Source organism: Monopterus albus, unplaced genomic scaffold (genome assembly GCF_001952655.1).
Source record: "Monopterus albus unplaced genomic scaffold, M_albus_1.0 scaffold30.1, whole genome shotgun sequence".
Classification (NCBI taxonomy): Eukaryota; Metazoa; Chordata; class Actinopteri; order Synbranchiformes; family Synbranchidae; genus Monopterus; species Monopterus albus.
Window position 1 is genome coordinate 1786792 of NW_018127910.1, and position 21857 is coordinate 1808648.

The 21857-nt window shown below is 39.8% G+C and overlaps 1 protein-coding gene across 2 annotated transcripts; it reads right to left on the reverse strand.

The window, feature by feature from the left end:
• Window positions 1-4247: 4247 nt before the first annotated feature.
• On the reverse strand, window positions 4248-18135 carry LOC109958114 (protocadherin-17-like). Of its 2 annotated transcripts, none has more exons than XM_020596491.1 (4): window positions 14574-18135; window positions 13352-13410; window positions 13037-13206; window positions 4248-5507 (listed from the first exon to the last, which is right to left on the reverse strand). In XM_020596491.1, the coding sequence occupies exons 1-4, from the start codon at window positions 17040-17042 to the stop codon at window positions 4930-4932; spliced, it is 3276 nt and encodes a 1091-aa protein (XP_020452147.1). In that variant the 5' UTR covers window positions 17043-18135; the 3' UTR covers window positions 4248-4929. The 2 variants fall into 2 exon arrangements, with proteins under 2 accessions (XP_020452147.1, XP_020452148.1); XM_020596492.1 differs by lacking the exon at window positions 4248-5507 and adding an exon at window positions 10269-11202.
• Between the last annotated feature and the right edge of the window lie 3722 nt (window positions 18136-21857).

Sequence of the window (21857 nt, forward strand, 5' to 3'; positions counted from 1 at the left end):
CTCTGTATTGATTCAATAAACTGTCTATTGATTTCAAAAGGCTGGGCATGTTTCTATTCACCATCTCGCTCTGTCTAGTGCCTTCCTTCTCTCTCTGTCTCACTGCTAAAATCTCCATCTTATTTGCGATGGCAGACAAAGCACTTAAAGAGTGAAGCTTTTTAGACTCCGTACTTATGAGCATATGACAGAGCACATTAGCTTTTCCACTTTATGCAGATATTGGCCCACTTTGTTGCTAAAAAAGCGTGGAGAGGACTATTTTGGCCCAGTTAAAAGTAAGAAAGTATGTCATGACCCAGTAACATGCAGTGAAACCTGTGTGAAGTCCTGCCAGGTTGCTCCCTCCTGCTATATGCTTTCTGGGTGTAAAAAATTAATCATTATTGACAGATTGGCATGCATTTGAAGTCCTCCCAGGGGAGAATGCCATAGGTGACCCCCTTTTAAACAAGACCTCCAAAATTAAATGGTTGTGCAGTATGGAATTTTTTGTCAGACAGGGGTCAGTGAAAGGGGTGTTAATTCATGTGGGTCTGAATGAAAACTAAATGCAGTCAACAGTGTCAAACTCCTCTAAAGAATAGGAGCAGAACAATGTTTAAAGGACAGGATTTGTGAAAAAGCTTCCCAGACTGCCCTGTCAAGTCTGTCTACAGTCACAAAGGGAAAATAAATTGTGAACTGTGCTTCAACACATGCATATTAATACAGTGCTATTTTGAATCCAAATTAAGGAAATCATTACGGAATAGTTAAAGCTGGCATTCACATTTATTTCCATGTCACTGGGCTCAGTAGAAATTTAACAACACATTAATCACTTTGGTTAACCATTTGGCTTTTTCTCAGTATGTTTGTGTTGTAGGGTTCCACAATTATCTCCTTTAACCACCGTCGACAGTAGTACACACGTAGTCAGTAAGATAACTCTATTTGGTGCGTTTCTAAGCTTCCACCTGAAGAATATGATGCAACAGCAACAACAGGTACATCACTGGGTAATGTACCCGAGTAAAGCTCAATATTTCTGTGGAATTGGTATGAACTTAGAGTTTGCTTTAGAAAGTCAGTTCATAAACCAATGTCTGGCCTTGTATTTGCATGTTGAATGTTTTTCCTGTGCAAGTAAGATTCTGACTTTGTTGAAGTCCAAAGCTGTGACAAGAAAACATATTTCAAGGCTTTAAATAAAAAATAAAAACAGCAAACAAAAAATAATATTTACAGGGGGTAGAGTGACATTTTGGGAAAGAGGCTTGTTACTTTCTTGCTGAGAACTACAAGAGCTGCTAAGCCTGTTAGCTTAGCTTAGCATAAAGACTGGAAACATGGGTAACAGCTAGACAGAGTGTGAACCACAACCTGTTGTTTTTTTACACTCTGGTATTAAACAAACAAGAAAAACTGTGTCCTTTGCTGAGGTTTAGCTGCTAGGCATGAATTTTGGGTCGATTCAGACGTTGCCCATCTTTCCAGTCCTTGTGCTAAGACAAACAGCTGCTGACTGTAGCATCAATCTGTTGTATAAAAATGAGAGTGGTCTAAATGTCAAAGCATTCTTTTAATTGACAAAAAAGATAGCAAACCATCATTCATAACACACATATTAGTGTCTTCGTTCAGGTTGTGTCATTTCATGACATTTGCTCAATTGGTTTGACAATTTTTGTGAAAAGCGAGTATGACAAAAGTGACCTATGAGCCTTTGTAGCACACATTAAATTCACTTAAAATTGACCTCATGTGCAGATGCATGAATTAATGAGTAGTGTGAATTATACAACATGATTCTGAAATTACCAATGCTTTAACAAGAAATTCAGAGGCATCACATTTACATGACCTAATTGGGCGTCATTTCAATTTTGTGCATATTTGTTTTTTTATGTATAAAACAAACATGCAAATAAACCTAGAAGCAGCATTTCAGTAGTTTTGTCCTGGAGGTATGCACGCTGTGCTCAGTGACGTTTCTTGGTTAAAATGAAAACTCCAGTGCACTCTCAGCATTGTTTATGTGTTGTGTTCACTGTTGTTTCCCCACCAACAGTTCTCAGCCAAGTGGAACCATCTCTCATAGCATTTGGTGGAGGTGGAAGACAAGCTCTTAATCGGCTGTGTTATTGAATTATTGAATTAAAAGCTTAAGTACTCAGGGTGAGCATGTCAATTTTTCACAACTGAATGGTACACTGCTCATTCCATTTTCATCTGAATAGACCATTTGTGTACGTAAAATGTAGAAGAATGAAGGTATTACACAGATCAGTTTCATTGTCTATAATTCCCTTTCACTATGACTATAATCATTCTGAGAGACAAGTCACATTCATCCAACACTGCATGCTAGGCCTTAATCTGCATTCAGCACCCCCCAACAACATAGCTCTTTTTTGTCAAGCAGCTGTACTGCAGCATACTGTTAATTAAGAAAGGGTTTACTTCAAAGCCAGTTCTGCATAATTATGGCAAAAGTGGAAGTTTAACCTGTTTTAAATCCTTAAGTGATGTAGTGTTAACAAATTAGAGGAGCAAGTGTTGCAGCAAACGGTTCAGCCCCTTCCTACTTGACATTCTTCTCACCTGTCTTCATCCTCCCATGTTCTGAAAACCCCGGGACTGATACAGATAAAATGATGTGATGTTTCTGTCTGTATTTCAATGGGATGAGTTGCTGTGACCCACGCAATCTCCCTCTCAAAGAGTATTTCAACTTATGCAGATGAGCTCATCAGAGCTGCCTGCTGAGATGAGACATCTAGGTCTGGAATTGTGTCAATACCAGCACCAAAACAAATGCAAATCAAAATCCAAATTAATGTGTTTTCCCTGAGGAGACACTGAGTCGTACTTATAGTGAGCTTGCAGTAAATGACAGGATGCTGTTATCCACAGCTCATGAAAAACAAGGCATTCTCAAACCGCTCACCAAGCTGGGATACAAAAGTCAGTGTCTCCAGATAGAGAAACTAAACTCAGTAAACAGATACAGGATGCTTTTGTGTGATTATTTTACTGATAAAAAATAGAACTACATTTCCAGGATTCCTAAGTTTAGCAATCTGGCTCGGTGAATATGCATCCATGTTTACAATTTATTTGCTCTATCCAGAATATGTCAAGGAGATGTAGGGGATATGTGCTGGGTTTTCTAAATAGCATTACTTTGGCCACAGCAACATTTATGTACTTGTTTCCAGCCAGATGAATAAACAACAGCCATGCACAAAAACAGGTTATGCTTAAAAAGAAATGAGCCACTAGATGGATTGCAGAGGTTTAGACTGTTCTAATATGTCTGCACACTATGGCCTTCTGTCACTACACCTACCTTTTCTGCATTGCACTGAATAGCAAATAGTGCACAATGCATATAAACGACACATTTATACATGCACTCTGGTAAATCTATTGGGGAAGAGAGCAAATGAAGGGACTGTTTGTGCTCTCAGAGAAAAATGCTATGAAATTTTACATATGAAATACCAATGTCCCATAACCTTGAAATCCTTTCAGGAAAGATGCTGTACTTGTATTTGTTGCATAATTCTCTCTTTTTATATTTTCTTGCGATAACCTTTTAATGCACTATTTGTTCAGTCCTTTGCTGCTGCTGCAATGGCCCCCGCTCCCATCCCCCGCCACGGGGATCATTAATATTTCATTTGATCTAATCAAAGAATTCAATGCAAAAACTCTTTACTTGTAACGAGTAGCTGCGGCTGAATGTTAAGTTTTTCATTTTTGTTGGATTCGTGTCTCGTCATTTGTCAGACACACTCATATTTAAATAGAGCTATAATCACATGTAGACATTAACTGACAGCAGCTCTGATGACTTTGAATTTCAGTGTAAGGTTATAAAAGCATGAGCATGATTTCAATCTCCATCTTATGAGCCATACTTATTATAGAAGCACTGAGCAGAGGAAATCTACTCATCTTTAGATGCACTAATACACAGTTCACTGTTTTAATTTGAGTTTTTAGCTATAAATAGTGGTGTTAAATGTTGAATGTGGTTTTCTTCTGAAGTTCCTCTAACTTGGATCTAGACTAGAAGCAGATAAAATGTGCTGGAACAAAGTATATACATCTAAAGTTGGTTGTCTGAAGAGTCACTTGTCCTTATTGTCATTAACACGTTAGGCGCCTTGTAAGACATATAGCATACACACTTCTCTGACACAAACACACAACAGCTTCAGACGTTGTCGCAGTCAGAAAAATTTGCCATCCATGCACACAGTGTATAGAAATTTAATAAAATACACAACAAGTACAGTAGCCCACATTCACGTGTAAGCTCAGCTTATTTTCACATAAACTGCAGAGGACGACAATAAAATTACAAATACATTCTTAAAAAACTGTTTTTATAGGAACCTCAAATGGTTTTATGAAAAGGGACGTTCCCTGTTGCACCACCATTAACAGTTCATAAGACACTTCACTTTTGTATTTAACGTCACTGATATGTATTTCAGTTGCTTGTGATATTCAGAGAGATGTTCCTTATACACTAAATGGAGACAGAAAGCTTCACTCTACAAAAGCAGACAGGACTCAGCAGCGTAACAGTAGCAATTTGTTCAATACCCTCACAAAATCGGAGCTCGAAATGTGTAATATACAGACATCTAAATTGACAGGTACACCATGAAAACACTCGAAGTCAGGTAAGCACTGATTAACCCCCCAAAACCTTCACAGCGGTCAAGGACACATATTTTCACGTAAACACAACAAGTCACAAACTCAAAAACATACAAAACAGATGGTTTTTGGTTATACAATGCATGTCTGGACACCTGTGGGTCGAATAAAAAAACAAAAACAACAAAAAAACATCACCTCTTGGTCATTAATCTGTGATATCATCATCACACCCCTTGCAGGTGAGAACAAGCGAGATCACCTGACCTGTCAGTTGCCAGGGTCCTGTGGGTCAGCGACGCAATCTGACCCCACATACTCCTTGCTGATGACAGAGCTGTGAATGAGACTGCTTGACAGGGACTTGGGCCTGATCTCGCAGGTCAGGTAGGAGGGCTCCTCTAATTCGGTGTGCAGAGGGGAACACTGGCCATCTGGAGGGCCATAGGCACTGCTGTCTGAACCCCCCTCCCTCTCTTCTTTGGACTCTTGGTTAACCAGGTCCAGGGGCACACTATGCTTGGTGGGACTACTGGACGCTGATGGACTCTCCTGTAGCGGTGGGCTTAGTGCACGCTGTGATTTTAAGTAAGGTTTGACATTGGCCACAAGGATTGTACTATCCCGCTGTTCTTTTCCAAACGTGCTGAGGGTTTTTCTGCTGCTGCAGCTGATGGTGCCATAAATCTCTGTCTCTACCATGGCATCCATTCCCACAGGGATGAAAAGGTTGGTGCGATTATCGGCGCTGTCTGCTTGGCTTCCTACCCGTAACTTTGGCATCCAGCATCTGTCAGAATGTCCCAGTGCACGACATTCATCGGTGCAGTGGACTGATTTGTCTTGCTCTGCAAAAACAGTTAAACATTTGTTACTGGACCCTGCTGCAGTAACAATAAACAACCTAGAAGAAAATGTGGATGACATTTTGAAGGATGAGCAACAATTTTAAAGCACTGCAAACAAACACAAATTCCAGTGCTATTCTTCAAATCCTACAACTAATTATAGCAGCATTCTCGACTTAAGTTATCAAGTTATCCAGAGACTTTCTCAGAATAAAATAAGTCCAAGCTGTTTTGTTCTAGAAATCACCCACAATGCACCTTTAAAATAATAATACACAACAATGTCACATAACCAAAGTTAATTTTGGCTTTTTTTTCTGGTTGCTGTAATAAATGATTCAACCTATTCATGAAACTTTTCCCTCTGCTATTCTCAACAGCTTGTGTAGGTGTTTCCTGGAAAATATCATCTGGTGCAGAGGAAGTGATGCGTTTTTAATTTACATTTCTAGCAGCAGCAGTTTGTGCGGCATAAACAGAAAAACAACTGTGAAATTTGCATGAGAAGTGATACTCCCCATTTTGGATCAGAAAGTGATGAATTTTTTTACTATGCACAAAATAAATGTACAGTATTTTTCTTGGCATTTTATATTTTTAACCATTTCTAGATGGGGGTTTGTAGGTGTTAATTTAGGATATTCAAAAACTGGGTGAAAATCAGATCAGCGTCTTGAATACAACAGCCAAGTGATACTGGATTTTGGAAATACTATAGTGCAAACACTTAGTCTGACGTGTAGTAAACTTTCTTTGAAAACTCTGGTGCCCATTTTTCATTTCACTTGATGCTAACAGAAGCATATTGTGACCTGTCTTTGCCACAAGAGGACCTCATTGACACCAAGCCAAAGACCCATGGTATAAACTGTGATTGTGTACTAGTGTCAGTTATAAAAACTGAAGGAATGGCTAAGGCGCTTTGTTTGTGCCCTACCTCGGTCTTTTATATACCACCTCTACCCTGCAGAGCAACACATAGCGTAGAATGAGCCAATTTCTATGGTGTTATGATGCAGAAGGTGTCATTTTTCTGCAGCCATTACATTGTGCTATCAATATTCATTTGACAATGATGCATTATGGCATTTTGCATGTAGAGGCATTAAGCAAAATGTCAAACATGTCTTTTGTAAACTGTTAGAAAATGATAGTTTTTCTTCATTTGTTATACATGAAAGCAAAGCAGCACTTTCATTTGTAAAATTATAAATTAAATCATCCTGTTGACTGATTTAATTATTATTATTACTATTGCTATGATTGCCATGAGGTTCCAGTGTCATCCTTTGTGTTATACGCATACAAATTAAAATAATGACCCCTGACTTGATCAGAGTTTGGTTATATATATGGGTTTTCTGCATTGTGATTCCTTTTATGAGTGACCAACTATGAGGAATCAATGAAAGAACTTACAATAGGTACACATTAAGACAAGACAAAAATCACATACCACATCTGCAACATCTCTCCCTTCTTGTAGATGTCTCTCCCCAGAGGAACCAAAAATTCCTTAGCAAAGGTTTACAACTATATAAAAGCTCTAACCTCTACTGTAGTTACAGTCAAACATTAACACTTCACATCCCTTTTCTGTCATACATCAGTCTCCTCCTTCCATAGAAATCAATCAATAAATAAATGGGAATATCCACGTTTCCATGCAAACACAACATGACTTGATATTTCATTGATCTGCTCTCATACAGGTCTGTATACTGTATAATAGTGGTGGAAGAAGGACTCAGATTATTTACTTAAGTAAAAGTAGCAATATCACAGTATAAAAATACAAAAGTATTAGCAAAACTATACTTAAAGTACCAAATGTAAAATAGCACAGTTTACACTGATGCACATCAAATTATTTGATTATAATTATTGATGTATTTTTTGTGTACATAACATTTAACGTTGCAGCCAGTAAAGGTAGAACAAATTTTAACTACCTGATATGGTTCTAATTTGAGTTACTGCTGGGTAACTTGTAACACCAATGATCAATAAACCTTGTGATTATACTGTATTTTTTATTACATTACTACTATCTAGTAAGTTATCAAATAAATGTAGTGGGTTCAAAGATTATTAGTTTTTTGTCTGAAATGCAGTGCAGTTGAAGTATGAAGTAACAGAAAATACTCACGTACAGATACCTCAAAGTTGTACTTAAGTACTTGAGTAAATGTGCTTAGTTACTTTACACCTCTGCAGTATAAGTCTTCTCTAAACTGCTCAGATACTATTCTGTGATATCAAATACCCCAAACGACCACTAAGAGTGGATGAGGCACTTGATCTTATTTTGAAATCTAGCTCTGATGAGGATGAACATATCAGCCTAGAACAAGGGGAAGCTCCACATGACAAGAATCTTACTGGGGGGTGGGGTAGGGCTCTTGCTCAAAGGCAAAAGCACCTTCCTCATACACCGTCCTCGGCCAGTTAAAGAAACCCAAGGAAGAAGAGGTTCAAACTAATAAAGAAACCCCCAAGTGCTGCGGAAACCAGTATGAGCCACATACCGCTGTCCACGAACATCTACGCAAACACACACACACACACACACACTTGCCACTATAGGACAACACAAAACAGTGAGTTAATCTGTGTTATCAAGATAAAATGTGTTGTTAATTTGACACCGCAGCTGTGTTAAGAATGTTAAACAAAAAAGGCATTTCTATAGTTTGTTTATTTAATTATTTCAGCAAAAGGAAAAAAAGGTAAAAATGTCAAAAAATGTGTGTCCTGTATTTTGTCAGCATTTTATGCGCAAAGTAAAGTGTTTTGGATAATGGGTGTCATTTTGCATTATGCGAGCTCCTAATTGTAGGTGGAGCTGTCACATTTTATCTGTATACGTAGATTGCTTTCTGTTCACACAGATAATTTCCTAACAAAGACCATGTAGATCAAAATGTTGCATTGGGGGAGCTCGCAAATTTCACCATGTGGAAAACCCTCCTCTTCCTTTTTTGCTCTCCAGCTGAAACCAGCTGGGCAAGCACACTGTCCACCCTATTTGCTTAATACAAACAATGTTCACATGAAAACAAATGTGGTTTGTCTCTCAAGAAAATTATATCAGTCAGTTTTAACCATAAACAGAGTCAATGCTAATTGGGTGTGTCTCCTTGGAAAAGTCTTGTTTAAAACACAGTTCAGTACATCAATTGTGCTTATTTAGCCAGTTCAAAGAGATAACATTCGAATTTCATGAAACAGATGTATAAAACATTCAGTAATCAGTTCAGAAATTTTCAGAGCATATTACTGATCTATATATTCTGTTATATGCATCTTAACTGGATATTGACTATGTACTTTTATTGATATACTCTTTATTATGGTGTGACAGTCTTATGTTGTTGGTATTTATTGTTGCATTATAAAAAGCATTATAGTTAATGTAGCAAAAACTGCAATAAAGTAGTAGCAGTAAAGTCTATAAAGTGCAAAGTTTGTGGTGCACCTAACTGTAACTGTACCAAATGACACATACTGTGACTACAAGTTTCTACAAGCCCTTTCTAGTCTTTGATTTCCACAACACATTTTATTTCTGGGCTGCATACTGTGCTTCTTTCCTGTCATGTTATGTGAACTTACGTTGTGACATTCTTAGCAGAAACCTTTCGAGCACCATCTTTGTCAGGACTAAGATCAGTGCTGAAAGAAGTACTCAGATCCCGTACTTAAGTAAAAGTAGCAATACTGCAGTGTAAAAAAGTAAGGTAAGGTAGGGCTTTATTGATCCCACAATGGGGAAATTCCTGTGTTCCAGCAGCAATAGAGAGCAAGCAACAAAACACCATAAGAACAAACACCACACGCATATCGTGAGAAACAAATTCCAAGTGCCTAAAAACCAGACAAAATATAGTATTTGAAAGCAAAACAAAGAACAAGAGTAATCCTCCCACAATAAATCCCTGAGAAACAAACCCAAAAATACTCTGTTACTAGTAAAATTCCTGCATTCAAAATGTAAGTACAAAGTTTTAGCATCAAAACACACTTAAGGTAAAGTACTCATTATGCAGAATGGCACATTTAACATCCATCCATTATCTATACTGCTTATTCCTGAATAAGGTCATGTGGGGGCTGGAGCCAATCCCAGCTGACACTGGGCGAGAGGTGGGGTCCACCCTGGACAGGTCGCCAGTCTGTCACAGGGCTGACATTTAGAGACAGACAACCACACTCCCTCACACACACGGGCAATTTAGAGTCAGCAATCAAGCTAAGCTGCATGTCTTCGGACTGCCCACGCAGGCACAGGGAGAACATGCAAACTCCACACAGACAGACAACAGGTTGGCTGGGGCTCAAACCCAGAACCTTCTCGCTGTGGCAACAGTATTTCCCACCATTCCACCATACTGCTCACATTTAATGTATATTATATTGTTGGATCATATTTAATGATGTATTATTCTGTGCATCACCTAAAGCTGCTGGTAAAGGTGGAGCTAGTTTTAAGTACCTCATAGACTTATAACTTGAAGTACTTTACATACTGCTGGGTAGTTAGCAAATTTTCAGGGATCAATAAAGTCTTATGATTATACTGTTTTTTTGTATTAATCTGGTTCTGAAAAGTAACTGGTATCTAAAGTTATAAAAATAAATGTAGTGAAGTAAAAAGTAAAATATTTGTTGCTTCTAAAATGTAGTGAAGTCATGAAGTATGAAAGTAGGAAAATATGAAAATACAGATATCTCCAAATTGTACTTAAGTACTTTCTACCACTGGTTAAGTTCAGGAAGAAAATAGGCATTTGATTTCAAATTGCATTTTACATCAAAAGGGAGAACTACAATAAATGATGGCTTTGGTTTGGCAAAACTGCCACAAATGTCCCGTGTAATATTACGCTCTGAGGCATCTAGATGCCAGAATACAATTCTGTGCCCTGTGCATTTGTGTTTCTCTGTCTTTCTTCCAGTGCCATACAGAAAAGTATGTTGTAGGATGCATGAGGCCAGAACAATAAGCATAACCAAGGAGAAGCAGGGAGATGCTGAGCTCATTTTCATGGTACCTGCTGCAGAGGAGCTAGCAGATGATGCTAATTCAAAAGGATGCATGGGCTTCAAAGGTTCAGGAAAAACACAGCAAGGTATTTTTATCATTTGTGCTATTGTGTCTTACTATATGTAATTTAAGGATTGCGTCTGCATGTTTACAGTATACAAAATATAATTCATGATGATTTGAAAGACATTCTTTTTCCTTATAATCACACCTTTATGATCACAGACTATAGGTTTTCTGTAACTCACAATGTATCAATAGGATACTTACTATATGTATCAATTTGGAAAAAATGAATATACAACTGTATTACAATAATATTTGTAGCTTTTATGGTATATACTATTTAGAAGTGAAAATTGTGAAGGAAGAAGATGAGCAAGTAAGAGTGTTTTCATCTATTGTGCCTGCCATTTTCCATTTTATCTCTGAATTATAAACTGTTCAATTATAGCTCAGAAGTGACAGAGTTATACAATGGCTTTACATAGTGACATAATGAAATGATGACAAAGTGACAAAATAGCTGTGATCTTATGGGCAACTGTGAATGGAACAATAACATGCTCTCAGAAACAAAGACACTGTCTGCCTATTATAAATAGAATAAGAGAAAGCTTAGCAACATACCCACTGTGCATCTGGTGTCTGTGAAAGTGAATAAATATTCAGAGTGCATGATAGTGGAAGCTGCACAGGTGCATATATTACCTGTATCAAAGCAGCCAGGAGACTAGAGGGATGGTAAAGGTAAAGACATAAAAGCAATACTACTTAACCCACAAGCTTTTGTTTTGGTGCATTTGGAACTACAATTCTGCGGTGTCTCCATTTTGGATAATAGTGCTATCTTGTCAAAATCTGCAAAACAGTGGCTTTGTTGTTCATTAAATGTACCTGTGTGTGTGTGTGTGTGTGTGTGTGTGTGTGTGTGTGTGAGCAAAAGACAGAAGGAGTGTGTGGGCTGGAGGGTGATGTTTTTGTATGATCAGGTCTAAGGCATAATGCATAATGTAGATCTTCCATCTTGTATTCAGCAGATAGTGACACCATTTAATGTTCAAATGACCAACCCCACAGGAGAGAACACCACTGAATCTAACCATTAGTCTTACTTTTTAACGAAATTTCACATGCAAACAGGAAGGGTATTAGCACAACCTATTAATATTAAAAGCAGTGCCTCACTTCTTTGCAGTTCTCTTATCTTAAAAATGCAGGTCTATAAATTAACTGACATTCATGTCAAGCAAGCATCAGCAGTGCACATGTAAATATTCAATCCTGAAGGTACAAAACATCTCTTTCAATATCTCTCCATGTGATTGGCCTTAGAACTGGGGCTGAATCAGATTCAGAAATGTGCTACAAAAAATTGTGATTGAATTTACACCTCCTACAGAGTCAAGTTTGGTCTGCCATAATTCCTCATAGCACACACACACACACACATAAACACTCACACATACAGGAACGTGTGAGAGCGGGAGTGAGAGATTCACACATCCTTCTGGCAGCCGCAAGAGTGTTTCCATCTCTGCCCTCCTGAGCATGCCACAAACAAACAGTTCATAGCAATGTAAATGGTGTGGAAAGTACTGCATAGGGACCTGATGACCAGAGCCATTCTCTTCCAAGGCTCACACAAGGAAATGAGAAACATCACCACTTCGCTCAAATTCCCATTATCTTTTATCTTTCCAGTGAGAGTTGCTCTCATATTTTCAGTTTATATCCACAATAGCTAAATATATCAGTCCCTATCGGGTCAGCCAGGTTGCAACAGATTGACAATCATCTATGATTATACTCCTGGCAGTGAGGATCGTTTCAGATTTGTAAAATAAAATTCAACATTTCTATTTTCAGTTGTAAAGCAAAGCTCCTTTCAAAACAGTGTAACCATGGCAAAACCGATAATAACTGAGAAAACCTTTCCAAGCAAAAGGTGGAAACACCCTGTCATGTTGCACCAGAAATACCTGTCATTTTGCACTGCAAGTGTCTATCACACTTTCTTGTCTCCGTTGCGTTATTCAAGACATGCATGCGGCGAATATGTGTTCAAATAATGACGTGATCAAAAGAGACAGAGGGAGCTAGACTTTGCCATGCATATGAATTTGTTTGATGGCTAAATCAGACAGGAGATGTTTGAACATTCTACTGCACCTTCAGCCAATGGACTATTTTATCTTAAACTACCATCTACCTTCCGCTTTAATTCATTCATGTCATTGTTGCAATAGAGTACAGGCTGTCTGCAATGTAAAGCGGTACAATGTACATCTAATAACAGTCTGGCACTACTTCTCCCATGTAAAATATTCGTCCAGGTTGGCTGCAACCAGAGGGTGGTGAACTTCCACTTAAACACCAGTGAGCTGCATGCATCTTCTCAGTCCATAAGGTATAAACAATGTTCAGTGCAGGAGTCAGTTAGGCATCTTCAAGATGTCAGGAAGAGAGTGTGTCCACTCACCCTGCTCAAAAGGCTGGCCATTAACTGCTGTTGCTTTCATCTTGAGGGCCTCCCTGGCAGACGTGTCGCAGTGTGAGCCTTTATTAGTATCCTGGTCACTATCAGCCTGGTCACTATCACCATGGCCACTGTCTCGGAGGCTTGCTCGTTCTGCATCCTTAAATGTTGAGCTGCAGCGGAATAGAAGTAGGAAAACAACATAACCTGCCATTACCTCTGCGTAAGCACTGTCTGATGGTCATAGTCAACTGGGTTGATATAAAGAAGAAGAAACTAAATGCACCAGTCAAGAATACTTTGGGACAGAGCTCTTACCTCTGAACAAATGGTTGCCTGCTGCCGGCATAATTGGACTCTGAGGGGAAATTTTCCGTCTAGAAATGAAAGAAAAATCATATTTTACACTGACCATGTTAAAAATGTAATGCAATTTTCAACTACATTCTGAATAACATGAGTTTCAGTAAGGAAAATTATTTTTTGTCTGGTTTTCATATTTTAATATCTTTGTTATGGCACCTGAAATATGTCAATAAAAGCTATAAAGCACCTGCCAGTAAAGACGGCGTGATAAGAACAAATCTCCATTGTGACCATATGTGCCTCCTTGGCAAGGCAAAGGAGTAAAGCATTAGCCACTGTCATCAGCATCCTTTTTTTCCCCTATCTTGAGAATAATGTGTTTGTGTTGATCACACCCACATACCCTGGTGACTGGCGACAGTGCCAGGCCTTGTCATCTGTGTTATCATCTCTAAATGAGACTGTCTGTGAAACTGTCCTAGATATTTACATCGTTTACAACAGATAATTCTGCTGTGCTAAACAGCACTACAAGCCCATGCTGTCAAATTAGCATGTTAGCTGGCTCGTATGTTCAACCCTACCATCTCCACACGGCAAGGCTGGACCCTATTAATGGCCTTATCATGCCAGCTTTGGAAGCGGATGGATGGATCTGGCCCATATTTGTGGGGAGCGAAAATGCGATTTTAAGGTTATGCTCTGTGCATCTAGCTGTCTGGTGCACATTGGTTCAGTAATGTGATCAGACAAGCTGCTCAAACACCTGTCCAATCCCGCATTTCAGGCAGGGTTTTGTTTCCACTCCATAAGAGTGGATCTGGCAGGGTCACAGCAGCCTTGTTCAAGACTCACACTGTTTGCATGTCTAACTGTGAAGACTTTCTGATTATGCAGACCACCTGTACCATTTTGCAAGAGAAGACTCGCAATGCAGCAATTTCTAAAATGATTCAGATTCCTTAAAAAGCTCTCTTTAGTGAAATGACATTTACCGTACAACACATGAATACGTTCCAATGCTAAGTTGCAATATCATGCCTTATATGCAGAGAATATTTCATATTGTCATAACAGGTGGAAAAAGGAATAATAATGATGTCTGCTCACAGTGACAGGGTTTCTCTTTTACAGTCGATTACTTTTCTTTTGTCAGATTTGTATGGCAAAGCAGTGGGTGCAGATAAGCAAGAAGAAAGGGCAGATAAAGAATACAGTGCAGCATCCTTCTTACCTGTATCACTGACATCCTGTTCGCTGGAGTGTCTGTGCTAAGCCCGGCAAAGCTGGAGTGGCAACCTGCTCTGGGCACTGTCAGGCTGTTTGGCGTGGTTTTCAGGTACATGACCTCTGACCTAGGCAGTGTGAGTGGCAGAGGGCTCTGGTAGTCAAAACAGATTGGTGAAGTGATGAGAGAGGGGCTGCTCACCACATTCATCCGGCTGGCAGAATCTCTCTCCTCCATCTCACTCTGCACCAGCATGATGTCACTCTTGTTGATCCTTTTCTTTTTGCCCTTCCCCACTGGAGGATTGGAGTATTCAGCCATGCGGCAGTTGTAATTCCCAGTCTCCTTATCTTGATGCTTGGACTTGACAGCGATGGCGGTCATGACTGCTAAGAGCATGACAGAGATAATGCAGAGGGTAACTATGAGGGGTAAGGACACATCCCAGTGCTGCTGTTCCCCAGTCACGCTGGAACCCCCTCCTGCTGCTGTTTCTGTGTTTGCCTTAATGATCAACTTAGCCACAGCAGATAAGGGGGGCTTGCCATGGTCAGTTACTTTCACCACCAGCTCAACCACTGGAGTAACCTCTTCCCAAAACGCATGAGCAGTTCTGACCTCTCCTCCCACTGGATCCATTTCAAACAGGTGGTCATCATTTCCCTCTGTAATCTCATAGGTCAGATGGCCACTCTCTCCGTGGTCATGGTCCACCGCTTTCACTGTGGCCACGATGTAGCCAATACCTACATTTCTAGGCACTGGGATTTCAGCTGTATCATTTTGCAGAAGGGGCAAAATAATAACTGGGAGATTGTCATTGACATCAAGGACATTGACCCTGACTGTAGAAGTGCTTTCCATGTGAGGGGATCCTCCATCTTTAGCCTGAACTTTGAATTCAAAGGATTTTGTTTGCTCATAATTGAAAGAGCGTGAGGCATATATGGCTCCGTTGGTGGGATTCACAGACACATAGGTGTACACCGAAACATCTCCTATGTGTGACGGCAAAATGGAGTACGACACTGTTCCATTTCGACCTACATCTGGGTCGTGGGCCAGAACAGAGCCCAGATACTCCCCTGGGATGTTGTTCTCAGGCACCTGTAGCACATACACAGTCTTTGTAAAGCGTGGTGCATTGTCATTCTCATCCAAAATTTTCACAGTAAACGACTTAGTGTAGTTCAGAGAAGGGATCCCATTGTCTCTCGCCACTATTGTTACGTTGTATTCATCTTTCATTTCTCTGTCTAGAGGTCTGTCAGTGAGCAACGTGTAAAAATTATCATTGTTCTCCTGCAGTCTGAAAGGTACGTTTCCTAGCACCCGGCACTGAAGTTGGCCATTTCGGCCAGAATCTTTATCTGTCACTCTGACCAACGCTATGACAGATTCTGGAGGCGCTGCCTCACTGATGGCTCCCTGCCGGACAGAAACAAAACTTATTATTGGTGAGTTGTCGTTTTTGTCAAGCACTTTCACAGTAATTTTACAGTGGCCTGGTATTGGGTTAGGTCCCAGATCCTTAGCCTGTACATCAAACTCTATTATTGGATTCTCTTCATAGTCAATTTCTCCCTGGACCTTGATGACGCCAGTATTGGGGTCAATGGAGAACAAATCTTGGATTCTTTCAGATGCATATCCAGTAAAGGAATACACCACCTGCCCGTTGCTTCCCTCATCCTGGTCAGTGGCATTCAAATCTATAAGTACTTTTCCAGGGGGTGAATTCTCCGCGATCTCTATTACATAGGAGGATTTTTCAAAAACCGGGCTATTGTCATTTGAATCAGTCACTCTGACATTAATTTGCATGGAGCCAGATCTTGGATACTCCCCGCCGTCAATTGCAGTGAGGAGAAGGGTGTGATGACTCTGATCCTCCCTATCCAGAGGTCTCTGAACAACGAGCTCTGGATATATAGTCCCATCACCCCTCACTTTTAAATCCAAAGAAAATGTATTGTAATCATCTCTTGTGACCTGGTAGGTCTTTATCCCATTTTCTCCAGAATCTGAGTCATGTGCAATAGTCAGGGGGAAGCGCGTCCCAGCAGCTGCATTTTCTGAAATATCAATATTCACATGATCTGAAGGGAAACTGGGCGAGTTGTCATTTATGTCCTGTATATCAATCTTGATCATGCATATCTCCTTCTCGTTGGCAAACACCTCCATAGAGAGCTGGCACTTTGGGTTGCGCCTACATAAGGTTTCCCTGTCAATCCTTTGTTTGGTGAAGATTAGTCCACTCTCCGGGTCAACATCCACCAGGTGTGGTGCAGAATTCTCCAGCACTCTGAAGTTAGATTTCTTCCCTCTCTCTGTGGTCCCATATCCAGCATCTTTTGCTATATTACCTATAACAGTGCCAGGTCCTTGCTCCTCTGGGACAGAATAATTGAGATTTTTCAATGTCAGGGCTTTAACCCACAACAGAAGGAAAATGGGTACAGAGAGACGCATCCCTTCAACTGGATCTGCAGTAGCAGCAGACAGAAAAAAAAAAATCTCGTTGACTTTCAACCTGTTGATTACAGCAAACCTAGAGGACTAAACCTAAACCAGGCATGCGGTTGACGCCGTTCTCACACTAATTATGTCTTAAACCGATTTAAGAACCGTTATCTCCTTTCAATCGGTATTTTAACCTCCTTTACATGCCGTTCGGGTGTGATGAACTCTTTCTGTAAACAAAGATGACCGCCCAACGACACCTATTGCATGAATTAAAGATCAAATTCAACATAGTGTAAGAGAAATGCTTTGTTTTTCCCTCACGGGGCGACTTAATGAATAATCGATGACTATAAAGTATTAATATTCCCTTCTGCATCCAAGGTTAAAGCGTTTGAATCTCTGTGGTGAAGGTTAGACCGTAGCTTACAAAAGCGCATTGCCCTCATGCGACATCTACACCTAGGCTAGAGCAAACACTGACATGCCCGTTCAAAATGCAGCATTGCCCGATGTTACCATTCACAATGAATTCACTTTTTTCCTGTGCGGCACACTGTTGCATATGGGCTCTGCTCCCGTAGTATATACAGCCTGCCCATGCCACAAAGTAAAATAAAAGCAGGATATAGGGCTGTTACTCCTGTCCAACCTTTTGTGTTGCCGTCATTCAAGACCATCTATAGCACGGCTGCGACTTTTGCCCGATGATTTTCCTATAATCAGTCCAGTAATCCCATAATCCAGTCCAACTGGTCCCAGTGCTCTTGCATCCTTCATTCGGACAATGCTCATCTGCACTGTCCCCGTGAACGTTACCAGAAAATGCAACCAAAAAAAAAGGGTGCTGGAAGATTTCAGATAATCAAAATAAATCGCTTTTCCTGCGCTCAGTTCTCTCCGCGTCAACTGTTGAAACCTACTCCCTTCTCAGTGAGATCTGACTGGAATCCTCTCGACGCCTTTATAACAGACTCCGCTGTATTTCTTTGTGCATTTAACATAGTTTGTGATCGTCTTCCAGCAAATGAGTGAACAGTGACAGATCTTGCCTTGGGGGGGTTTCTCCAATAGGTCTGGCAAGATCGCATGAAGAAGGGCTGTTCTAGTGCTACGTGATTCATTTACTGATGTGCGCGCACAGAGCAGCAGCATCAGAGGGAAAACGTGCTAGTGGAGGTTGCACCTAATGCATGTGGATGTGAATCAGGGATTATGAATAGATCGACGGAATGTGTTTGGCTGGGGTATAGTGAAAGCAGCGAGGACTTGACAAGTTCTCATTCTAGGGAGAAGTGGATTAGATGGGCAATGGGGTGTGAAAAATGTAAAATTAAAGCTAGCAAAATGTTTAACGAATAACCGGGTATCTTTCCCCCAGGGGCTGTGCTCTGTGTCAGTGGAGCTCTTTGAATATTAAGAACTAAAAAATCTTATCAATAGTGAAAACAATACCGCTTGTCCTCTGTACTGTCCCTTGTTATCATTAGTTTTGAGAAAATCCTGTCATAAGATAAAGGAAAAGACAGACTGTGGGTCTTTTCAGGATAATCTCTGTAAAGGACATATGAGTATTGCTGATTCTTCTGAAAAAGAAAAAGAAAAGGCTTATTTCCCATTTCAAATATCACATTTGTTGGTATAACCCGCCTTCTGCAGCTATCACACTTGCTTCAATGGCCTATCCACATCAATCTCATATCTCATATTGAAAAGATGAACTGACATTTAGTTCACTCAGCATTTCAACAATATGGCATTTGCATTGTTATTCTCACTTGACCAGATCTCGGTGACGCATGGGGCTCCTTGGTTATACGTTTACCCTGTGAGAGTCACTCTGGGAGGTGAGCATGCCAACACTGGGGCAAGATCAGTGTGGCCTATTTCCTTATTTAATTCCATGTTACCAAGGATCTGAATCAACCTTGAGTTGTCCCTGAGTTCATTTCCATTGTCTGAAACATGGCTGCTTTGCTCCTCTGGGGAGCATCAACTTTGCCTGGCCAGGGTGCAGCCTGCATAAATTGGCCATTTCTGCAGGTAAGAGATAAGGGCAACAAAGGGAAACTAATTATCATTCAGTCTGTGTTAAAACCTCAGGAAAGAACTGCTATTGACAACTGCATCGGCATTGTCACACTCATACCATTTAATATGATTTGAACTATTAATGAGAGGACAGTTCATATCCATAGTAAATAGGTCAGATCCTAATGTGTCGCTTTGGCTGCTGAGTTTCTGTACAAACTCAAGACCTTGTTAATGAGATCGTTGCACCTGGCCTGGAATGAATTGCGATCTCTGCTGCTTTGTTGACAGCAAAACACACAGAGGCATCAGTTGTTTCACGACATTGATTTTTACTTGAAAGCACATTATTCCATTGGTGTAAAATCATACCTGTTGTAATTCCACCGTGGCTGAAATGACAAATGGCAGCTTATGCTCATTTAAGCATGCATGCAATATCTTGGCATCTCTTTCATGTGATTCACTTACCACTCAGCACAAGCATGATTAGAGGTGAGATTAAGTTGTTTATCATTCTGTTTTTGCACCCATTGCTGGTTGCACCATACCTCAAGCAGCACACTGGAATACTGATGGTGGTGAGTGGGAATGATGATCAGCACACGTCACTGAATTTTGCTGCACAGTAAATGCAACAGAGAGCTAATTTTGTTTGGAACATAGCTCTCCAAAAGACACTGTGCAAACATGTTCCTCACAAATATAGATGAACAGCAGGGTTATTATACAGGAATTTATTCAAATTTAGTCCTTATTGGTCACTAAGAAAAACATTTAAAACGATACATGAACAAACAACAAAGCATAGGATTGTCAAAGTAAACTCTTATAATAAGTCAATTAATTAAATACGAATCGTATTACTACCACCCAACTCACATAAATCAATATTTCGATGACATTTCTTATAGCTTACTATTATGTGTCTTCTACCATGTAATAATGATCCATATCCCTGATTAATCCATATATTATGACTCCTCAGCAGACTATCCATCTTAACGGGTCAGTTCGCTCAATTCACACATGAGCATGCACACACACACACACACACAGTGGCGGTTGTTTCCCCTACTGTATAAATTCTACAGTACAATAGAGGTAAACTGAATTTCAATTTTGCTGCTCAGACCACTGCGGATTTTTTTAAAACTCATCAGCTGCATGTTTTTCAGCAACAATTTCCCACTTTCTCTGTACGAACCATAGAACCTGTTGTCCACACTTTGCATGGGGAATATTTTCTCGGTAGAAAGTTGTTAGATGAAAACTGCCCACAGAGGTCTTTGAATTATCCAGAGGAGCCATTTCTTGAATGACGGTTGCATATAATTTTCCAATGCTTTGACTACCTTTAGAAAAAAATTTCAATTCACTTCTGTTCCATCAGGGTGGGGGCAGAGTGGGACATCTTGAAACTCCAGCTGATAAAACTGACACTGCCTGCATGGTTCAGTATCACTAAGAGCAAGTGGAAATTCTTTTATTTTGTGAACTCCCTGGCAATGCGTCCACTAATATCTCATTTTAATTAAGTCAGTCTTAACAGTGCAAATTAAATCAAGGTGATATTTGATATGTTGCTGTCGACAAATCCTTCAAGAGGAGCAAAACAATGAATTGACTGGACAAGGAAGTATTGTGTGTATCATAAATGCCTTAAATGGATTATTCCACTGATGAGCAAAAATTCCTCAGTGAGCCATGCTGTTCCAGTTTGTTCAGGGCACACGACCATCAGGACCTTCTGGGATTAGATTTCCAACACAGAGGCACTTTGGTTAAGGTCAAGTTAAATGCACAGTAAATAAATATGCTGTGTCTCAGGTCGTTGTGAACATTTTCTGTATTAAACCAGACCCCAGTCCTAAATCAGTAACCTAAATGTGACCGTAAACATATTTAATAACATTGAGGCCATCACAAGCAGGAACTGTGTGAACAATGTGCATTAAGTACCAACATTCCTGCAACTCGCCAGGCTCATCACTTAACAACAGGTCCTCATACTGAAAATGTAATTTAAAAATGTAATCTGATCATCATTATGATTATTTAAAAATGTTAAATGCAAAAGCGTCATTTCTATGAGGTAGAATTGACACTGTTCTTTTAAAAGGTTAAACATGGGCGCTGTTTATTTTTAGTCAATTGCACTAGAATACCAAATGTATTAATCTACAGCTGAACGTAGTCCTCAATAAATGGACTCTTTATTCTCTGTTTGAGTAACCTTAGTGCCCAGCAGCTGTTTTACTTACTTACTAAGCTTTTTACTCAAACCCCTCCACCACAATAAGGTGGCGGTTCAAGGAGGGGAAAAACTTTTTAAAAATGAAAACTATACTGTAGGGTTTTTAGTTGCATGCTTATAAAATATGCATAGTGAAATCAATAGGCTTGCTGTTTAGGTGAGCCGTTGTCAATAACGAAATATAGAATTATCCTTTAGGTTCATTTTTTTACACTACTGGACTGATTTGTCCTAGATGTTCCATTGTAGTTTTCAAGGTTCTGTACTTTTATTGACCTTCATTAAAATTCTATCAGTTATCAGACCTTTGTTGGATGTCACTGAAAAGCAATCTTGTTTGATCATTTCTGACACTATAGGTAGACTGTAGGACAGCAATGTTCTTTTTGTTCCTCATTGCATGGGTTGTCTTTACACAGGATGACTAGACCTTGGTCTTTCAGGCCATTTTGCTTCCATTTCTGTAGGCTGACAATTGTCATGAGGGTGTTTCACATCAATCTTTACAGGCAGAGCTGCTTGCCTGACTGTTTATG